The following is a 10,000-nucleotide window of genomic DNA, read 5'->3' as shown; positions in this document are numbered from 1 at the left end:
ATTTAATATGGAGGAGTATAGAGGTGTATTTAATATGGAGACAGGAGTATAGAGGTGTATTTAATATAGAGGAGTATAGAGGTGTATTTAATATGGAGGAGTATAGAGGTGTATTTAATATGGAGACAGGAGTATAGAGGTGTATTTAATATGGAGACAGGAGTATAGAGGTGTATTTAATATGGAGGAGTATAGAGGTGTATTTAACATGAAGACAGGAGTATAGAGGTGTATTTAATATGGAGACAGGAGTATAGAGGTGTATTTAACATGAAGACAGGAGTATAGAGGTGTATTTAATATGGAGACAGGAGTATAGAGGTGTATTTAATATGGAGACAGGAGTATAGAGGTGTATTTAATATGGAGACAGGAGTATAGAGGTGTATTTAATATGGAGACAGGAGTATAGAGGTGTATTTAATATGGAGACAGGAGTATAGAGGTGTATTTAATATGGAGGAGTATAGAGGTATATTTAATATGGAGACAGGAGTATAGAGGTGTATTTAATATGGAGACAGGAGTATAGAGGTGTATTTAATATGGAGACAGGAGTATAGAGGTGTATTTAATATGGAGACAGGAGTATAGAGGTGTATTTAATATGGAGACAGGAGTATAGAGGTGTATTTAATATGGAGACAGGAGTATAGAGGTGTATTTAATATGGAGACAGGAGTATAGAGGTGTATTTAATATGGAGACAGGAGTATAGAGGTGTATTTAATATGGAGACAGGAGTATAGAGGTGTATTTAATATGGAGACAGGAGTATAGAGGTGTATTTAATATGGAGACAGGAGTATAGAGGTGTATTTAATATAAAGACAGGAGTATAGAGGTGTATTTAATATGGAGGAGTATAGAGGTGTATTTAATATGGAGGAGTATAGAGGTGTATTTAATATAAAGACAGGAGTATAGAGGTGTATTTAATATGGAGACAGGAGTATAGAGGTGTATTTAACATGGAGACAGGAGTATAGAGGTGTATTTAATATGGAGACAGGAGTATAGAGGTGTATTTAATATGGAGACAGGAGTATAGAGGTGTATTTAACATGAAGGAGTATAGAGGTGTATTTAATATAAAGACAGGAGTGTATTTACCTGGTCATTCATCACAACCATATTACGGCTGAAGAGGTCATGATGTGTGATGATCCCTGTGAACCACTGAGTGGCCGAGTCTTGTCTGTAAACACGAACTCGGTAACCATTTAATGAATACGGACCTGAAGGAGAGGGGACAGGAGCAACATGGTGACACACAGCATGGTGACACACAGCATGGTGACACACAGCATGGTGACACACAGCATGGTGACACACAGCATGGTGACACACAGCATGGTGACACACAGCATGGTGGGGGTTAAACACAGACTGAAACTATTCACTTATTCCACTTCAGATACCAATTCAGACATCTGTAGCTCGGCTAGATGTACCAATTCAGACATCTGTAGCTCGGCTAGATGTACCAATTCAGACATCTGTAGCTCGGCTAGATGTACCAATTCAGACATCTGTAGCTAGGCTAGATGTACCAATTCAGACAACTGTAGCCTGGCTAGATGTACCAATTCAGACATCTGTAGCTCGGCTAGATGTACCAATTCAGACATCTGTAGCTAGGCTAGATGTACCAATTCAGACATCTGTAGCTAGGCTAGATGTACCAATTCAGACATCTGTAGCTAGGCTAGATGTACCAATTCAGACATCTGTAGCTAGGCTAGATGTACCAATTCAGACAACTGTAGCTAGGCTAGATGTTCTTCCTGACCCGCTATACACATTCAATATCAGAGACCTGTCTGAAACGCTTCAACTGTCTCTCTGTCCATTAGCACCACAGAGAGGTCCCTGAGGTACATGCACCTTGGCCAGAGTCTACAGACAAGACAGATCTGGTTACTAGACTAGGGAGTCCATTAGCACCACAGAGAGGTCCCTGAGGTACATGCACCTTGGCCAGCGTCTACAGACAAGACAGATCTGGTTACTAGACTAGGGAGTCCATTAGCACCACAGAGAGGTCCATGAGGTACATGCACCTTAGCCAGAGTCTACAGACAAGACAGATCTGGTTACTAGACTAGGGAGTCCATTAGCACCACAGAGAGGTCCCTGAGGTACATGCACCTTGGCCAGCGTCTACAGACAAGACAGATCTGGTTACTAGACTAGGGAGTCCATTAGCACCACAGAGAGGTCCCTGAGGTACATGCACCTTGGCCAGAGTCTGCAGACAAGACAGATCTGGTTACTAGACTAGGGAGTCCATTAGCACCACAGAGAGGTCCATGAGGTACATGCACCTTAGCCAGAGTCTACAGACAAGACAGATCTGTTTACTAGACTAGGGAGTCCATTAGCACCACAGAGAGGTCCATGAGGTACATGCACCTTGGCCAGCGTCTACAGACAAGACAGATCCCCATTACAATGTGGATGTTGTTAACAAGCGCAAGACCACAGAGCTTCATCAGCTGTGGTCAAACACACTGACTAACAGACCATCTCCTCCTCACAACACACGGACTAACAGACAGTCTCCTCCTCACAACACACTGACTAACAGACAGTCTCCTCTGGTGTCTGATGTCAGTACCAGCAGACACAGGACCAGGTATGGAAATCAGTGTCGGCTTGGATAGATAACACGACAGAGTAGTGGTCAACAGTAGTGTTCTATATAGGGAATAGGGCTCTGGTCAACAGTAGTGTAATATATAGGGAATAGGGCTCTGGTCAACAGTAGTGTTCTATATAGGGAATAGGGCTCTGGTCAACAGTAGTGTTCTATATAGGGAATAGGGTTCTGGTCAACAGTAGTGTTCTATATAGGGAATAGGGCTCTGGTCAACAGTAGTGTTCTATATAGGGAATAGGGCCCTAGGCAACAGTAGTGTTCTATATAGGGAAGAGGGCTCTGGTCAACAGTAGGGTACTATATAGGGAATAGGGCTCTGGTCAACAGTAGTGTTCTATATAGGGAATAGGGCTCTGATCAACAGTAGTGTTCTATATAGGGAACAGGGCTCTGGTCAACAGTAGTGTTCTATATAGGGAATAGGGCTCTGGTCAACAGTAGTGTTCTATATAGGGAATAGGGCTCTGGTCAACAGTAGTGCTCTATATAGGGAATAGGGCTCTGGTCAACAGTAGTGTTCTATATAGGGAATAGGGCTCTGGTCAATAGTAGTGGTCTATATAGGGAATAGGGCCGCAGACAACAGTAGTGTTCTATATAGGGAATAGGGCTCGAAGGACTAAGCATCATCACAGTGAACAGACAAGTTGGTTGGGTTTGTTAAATATTAAACACATCAGTGTTTCTTACCTTGCAAAAAAATGTCCTGAACCTTTTGATCTTTGAGCCAGAACCTGACCTCTTCATGAAGCTGAGGGTTGTCCCTGAGAACAGGACTCAAACTATCCACTTCCTCCTGCAGACACAGACGGAGGAGCAGACACATTAGAACCCTATTATATACATACTAAAGACCATTCAGTACATTACAACTGGAGGTAGAACCCTATTATATACATACTAAAGACCATTCAGTACATTACAACTGGAGGTAGAACCCTATTATATACATACTAAAGACCATTCAGTACATTACAACTGGAGGTAGAACCCTATTATATACATACTAAAGACCATTCAGTACATTACAACTGGAGGTAGAACCCTATTATATACATACTAAAGACCATTCAGTACATTACAACTGGAGGTAGAACCCTATTATATACATACTAAAGACCATTCAGTACATTACAACTGGAGGTAGAACCCTATTATATACATACTAAAGACCATTCAGTACATTACAACTGGAGGTAGAACCCTATTATATACATACTAAAGACCATTCAGTACATTACAACTGGAGGTAGAACCCTATTATATACATACTAAAGACCATTCAGTACATTACAACTGGAGGTAGAACCCTATTATATACATACTAAAGACCATTCAGTACATTACAACTGGAGGTAGAACCCTATTATATACATACTAAAGACCATTCAGTACATTACAACTGGAGGTAGAACCCTATAATATACATACTAAAGACCATTCAGTACATTACAACTGGAGGTAGAACCCTATTATATACATACTAAAGACCATTCAGTACATTACAACTGGAGGTAGAACCCTGTTATATACATACTAAAGACCATTCAGTACATTACAACTGGAGGTAGAACCCTATTATATACATACTAAAGACCATTCAGTACATTACAACTGGAGGTAGAACCCTATTATATACATACTAAAGACCATTCAGTACATTACAACTGGAGGTAGAACCTTATTATATACATACTAAAGACCATTCAGTACATTTCAACTGGGGGTAGAACCCTATTATATACATACTAAAGACCATTCAGTACATTACAACTGGGGGTAGAACCCTATTATATATATACTAAAGACCATTCAGTACATTACAACTGGAGGTAGAACCTTATTATATACATACTAAAGACCATTCAGTACATTTCAACTGGGGGTAGAACCCTATTATATACATACTAAAGACCATTCAGTACATTACAACTGGGGGTAGAACCCTATTATATATATACTAAAGACCATTCAGTACATTACAACTGGAGGTAGAACCCTAATATATACATACTAAAGACCATTCAGTACATTACAACTGGGGGTAGAACCCTATTATATATATACTAAAGACCATTCAGTACATTACAACTGGAGGTAGAACCCTATTATATACATACTAAAGACCATTCAGTACATTACAACTGGAGGTAGAACCCTATTATATACATACTAAAGACCATTCAGCACATTACAACTGGAGGTAGAACCCTATTATATACATACTAAAGACCATTCAGTACATTACAACTGGAGGTAGAACCCTATTATATATATACTAAAGACCATTCAGTACATTACAACTGGAGGTAGAACCCTATTATATACATACTAAAGACCATTCAGTACATTACAACTGGAGGTAGAACCCTATTATATACATACTAAAGACCATTCAGCACATTACAACTGGAGGTAGAACCCTATTATATACATACTAAAGACCATTCAGTACATTACAACTGGAGGTAGAACCCTATTATATACATACTAAAGACCATTCAGTACATTACAACTGGAGGTAGAACCTTATTATATACATACTAAAGACCATTCAGTACATTTCAACTGGGGGTAGAACCTGTGTATTATACCAGACAATACATTACATATTTACTACAATTAAAAACCAAGAAACCATATTTTAAGTGAGAAGTAGGCACTGGTCTGAAGCAGAAAATGAGGAAATTCATGAGCCCCACGATGTCTACTTTCCTTTCATCCAGCACCAATGTCTACTCCACCCATGCTCTACCAAGGTTTTCCAGCACCAATGTCTACTCCACCCTTGCTCTACCAAGGTTTTCCAGCTCCAATGTCTACTCCACCCTTGCTCTACCAAGGTTTTCCAGCACCAATGTCTACTCCACCCTTGCTCTACCAAGGTTTTCCAGCACCAATGTCCACTCCACCCTTGCTCTACCAAGGTTTTCCAGCACCAATGTCTACTCCACCCATGCTCTACCAAGGTTTTCCAGCACCAATGTCTACTCCACCCTTGCTCTACCAAGGTTTTCCAGCACCAATGTCTACTCCACCCATGCTCTACCAAGGTTTTCCAGCACCAATGTCTACTCCAGCCTTGCTCCACCAAGGTTTTCCAGCACCAATGTCTACTCCACCCTTGCTCCACCAAGGTTTTCCAGCACCAATGTCTACTCCAGCCTTGCTCCGCCCAAGTCAACCATTCTTAATCTTTGGTCTTTTGCTCGAGGCATGGTTCACATACTTTTTCTTGCCACTGTGTGTGTGTGTGTGTGTGTGTGTGTGTGTGTGTGTGTGTGTGTGTGTACTACAGGGTTTTTCTTTATTTTCTACATTGTAGAATAATAGTGAAGACGTCAAAACTATGAAATAACACATGGAATTATGTAGTCACCAGAAACCTGACTGTGTATTTTAGATTCATCAGCTACCCTTTGCCTTGATGACAGCTCTGCACACACTTGATATATAGACAGTAGATCTGTGTCTAACTGTGTGTAGATATGGAGGAAGAGAACCAGACAGACAACAACAGATCTGTGTCTAACTGTGTGTAGATATGGAGGAAGAGAAGAGAACCAGACAACAACAGATCTGTGTCTAACTGTGTGTAGATATGGAGGAAGAGAAGAGAACCAGACAGACAACAACAGATCTGTGTCTAACTGTGTGTAGATATGGAGGAAGAGAAGAGAACCAGACAACAACAGATCTGTATCTAGCTGTGTGTATATATGGAGGAAGAGAAGAGAACCAGACAGACAACAGATCTGTATCTACCTGTGTGTAGATATGGAGGAAGAGAAGAGAACCAGACAACAACAGATCTGTATCTAACTGTGTGTAGATATGGAGGAAGAGAAGAGAACCAGACAGACAACAACAGATTTGTGTCTAACTGTGTGTAGATATGGAGGAAGAGAAGAGAACCAGACAACAACAGATCTGTATGTAGATATGGAGGAAGAGAAGAGAACCAGACAACAACAGATCTGTGTCTAACTGTGTGTAGATATGGAGGAAGAGAAGAGAACCAGACAACAACAGATCTGTGTCTAACTGTGTGTAGATATGGAGGAAGAGAAGAGAACCAGACAACAACAGATCTGTGTCTAACTGTGTGTAGATATGGAGGAAGAGAAGAGAACCAGACAACAACAACAGATATGTGTCTAACTGTGTGTAGATATGGAGGAAGAGAAGAGAACCAGACAACAACAGATCTGTGTCTAACTGTGTGTAGATATGGAGGAAGAGAAGAGAACCAGACAACAACAGATCTGTGTCTAACTGTGTGTAGATATGGAGGAAGAGAAGAGAACCAGACAACAACAGATCTGTATCTAGCTGTGTGTATATATGGAGGAAGAGAAGAGAACCAGACAACAACAACAGATCTGTGTCTAACTGTGTGTAGATATGGAGGAAGAGAAGAGAACCAGACAACAACAGATCTGTATGTAGATATGGAGGAAGAGAAGAGAACCAGACAACAACAGATCTGTGTCTAACTGTGTGTAGATATGGAGGAAGAGAAGAGAACCAGACAACAACAACAGATCTGTGTCTACCTGTGTGTAGATATGGAGGAAGAGAAGAGAACCAGACAACAACAGATCTGTGTCTAACTGTGTGTAAATATGGAGGAAGAGAAGAGAACCAGACAGACAACAGATCTGTATCTAACTGTGTGTAGATATGGAGGAAGAGAAGAGAACCAGACAACAACAGATCTGTGTCTAACTGTGTGTAGATATGGAGGAAGAGAAGAGAACCAGACAACAACAACAGATCTGTGTCTAACTGTGTGTAGATATGGAGGAAGAGAAGAGAACCAGACAACAACAACAGATCTGTGTCTAACTGTGTGTAGATATGGAGGAAGAGAAGAGAACCAGACAACAACAGATCTGTATCTAGCTGTGTGTATATATGGAGGAAGAGAAAGGAAGGAGCCAGTAAATTGTGAATTTGTAGAAGGACAGAATAGCTAACAGTAAAATGGCCCACTATATTTTCCTGGGTTTAGACAGACCATGTCAACCAAGTTGGTCATCTTTTTCCACCCACATAAACACACTAAGTTTAAAAGCAAACTGGCTAGGGGGCTGGGAGGACCCTAACCCTGTCTGGGCGGGCTGGCTGGGGGTCTGGGAGGACCCTAACCCTGTTTGGACGGGCTGGCTGGGGGTCTGGGAGGACCCTAACCCTGGCTGGGGGGCTGGGAGGACCCTAACCCTGGCTGGGGGCTGGGAGGACCCTAACCCTGGCTGGGGGGCTGTGAGGACCCTAACCCTGGCTGGGGGGCTGGGAGGACCCTAACCTTGGCTGGGGGGCTGTGAGGACCCTAACCCTGTCTGGGGGGCTGGGAGGACCATAACCCTTGCTGGGGGGCTGGGAGGACCATAACCCTGGCTGGGGGGCTGGGAGGACCATAACCCTGGCTGGGGGTCTGGGAGGACCCTAACCCTGGCTGGGGGTCTGGGAGGACCCTAACCTTGGCTGGGGGGCTGGGAAGACCATAACCCTGGCTGGGGGTCTGGGAGGACCCTAACCCTGGCTGGGGGTCTGGGAGGACCCTAACCTTGGCTGGGGGTCTGGGAGGACCCTAACCCTGTCTGGATGGGCTGGCTGGGGGTCTGGGAGGACCCTAACCCTGGCTGGGGGTCTGGGAGGACCCTAACTTTGGCTGGGGGTCTGGGAGGACCCTAACCCTGGCTGGGGGGCTGGGAGGACCCTAACCCTGGCTGGGGGGCTGGGAGGACCGAGCTGGGGGACTGTTGTCCACGGATCCAATTAGAAAATACCAATGCCTGTTATGTATTTCTCTCTCCCCCTCTGTTTTTCTCTCTGGCCCGCCTGCCCTCCCCTCCCCTTCTCTCTCTGGCCCTCCTCCCCTCCCCTTCTCTCTCTGGCCCTCCTCCCCTCCCCTTCTCTCTCTGGCCCTCCTCCCCTCCCCTTCTCTCTCTGGCCCTCCTCCCCTCCCCTTCTCTCTCTGGCCCTCCTCCCCTCCCCTTCTCTCTCTGGCCCTCCTCCCCTCCCCTTCTCTCTCTGGCCCTCCTCCCCTCCTCTCTCTGGCCCTCCTCCCCTCCCCTTCTCTCTCTGGGCTGTAACATCAGTGTGTTGGAGGATCTTCTATTTGTTCCAGTTAGGGTGTTGCTGCGTTATGGAATTTAAAATACTTCCAGATACAACTTTGACCCAGAAAAACAAGGCTTCCTCTTCCCGTCCCTTTCTACTACTGAGACAGGAAGGCAGAGGGGAGAGAGGGTGTGTGTGAGTGTGAGAGGCAGCTCAGACACTCTTCTGCTCTCTGTGCAGGCCTTGGAAGCCCCCGTCTTCAACAGACAGGATCGACCGACCGACCGACAGGACCGACAGACAGACAGGACCGACAGACAGGACTGACAGACAGGGCTCCAGGCTCTAATCAGCTGAGGAGAGCATCCACATATCAGGTAGCTGAAGTTCTGTGTGGGTCTCTGTGTGTGTGTGTGTGTGTGTGTGTGTGTGTGTGTGTGTGTGTGTGTGTGTGTGTCTCGACAACAGTGTGGATTTAAATTACAGTCCTATCATGACTTCCCAACTAGCCTATACCTGACCTATACATCCATCATTCCATAATTAACCAACTAGCCTATACCTGACCTATACATCCATCATTCCATAATTAACCAACTAGCCTATACCTGACCTATACATCCATCATTCCATAATTAACCAACTAGCCTATACCTGACCTATACATCCATCATTCCATAATTAACCAACTAGCCTATACCTGACCTATACATCCATCATTCCATAATTAACCAACTAGCCTATACCTGACCTATACATCCATCATTCCATAATTAACCAACTAGCCTATACCTGACCTATACATCCATCATTCCATAATTAACCAACTAGCCTATACCTGACCTATACATCCATCATTCCATAATTAACCAACTAGCCTATACCTGACCTATACATCCATCATTCCATAATTAACCAACTAGCCTATACCTGACCTATACATCCATCATTCCATAATTAACCAAATAGCCTATACCTGACCTATACATCAATTAGACAGTCAACAGTATGGTTGGTAGACCTATACATCCATCCATTGGACAGTCAACAGTATGGTTGGTAGACCTATACATCCATTGACAGTCAACAGTATGGTTGGTAGACCTATACATCCATCCATTGGACAGTCAACAGTATGGTTGGTAGACCTATACATCATCCATTAGACAGTCAACAGTATGGTTGGTAGACCTATACATCCATTGACAGTCAACAGTATGGTTGGTAGACCTATACATCCATCAGACAGTCAGCAGTATGGTTGGTAGACCT

General features: G+C 43.6%; 1 protein-coding gene across 1 annotated transcript in view; it reads right to left on the bottom strand.

The window, feature by feature from the left end:
* Positions 1 to 10,000, bottom strand: part of LOC139413868 (probable JmjC domain-containing histone demethylation protein 2C) — a 236,858-nt gene that overhangs the window by 87,385 nt on the left and 139,473 nt on the right. The window contains exons 4-5 of the mRNA XM_071161700.1: positions 3,353 to 3,458; positions 1,114 to 1,238 (exon numbers count right to left, since the gene is read on the bottom strand). Coding sequence (XP_071017801.1) covers positions 1,114 to 1,238; positions 3,353 to 3,458 — 231 coding nt within the window. The remainder of the gene's footprint in view (positions 1 to 1,113; positions 1,239 to 3,352; positions 3,459 to 10,000) is intronic.

This window comes from Oncorhynchus clarkii, chromosome 1, assembly GCF_045791955.1.
Source record: "Oncorhynchus clarkii lewisi isolate Uvic-CL-2024 chromosome 1, UVic_Ocla_1.0, whole genome shotgun sequence".
In the NCBI taxonomy this organism is placed as follows: domain Eukaryota; kingdom Metazoa; phylum Chordata; class Actinopteri; order Salmoniformes; family Salmonidae; genus Oncorhynchus; species Oncorhynchus clarkii.
The sequence above is the reverse complement of the archived record's forward strand: the minus strand, read 5'-3'. Positions and strand labels throughout refer to the sequence as shown.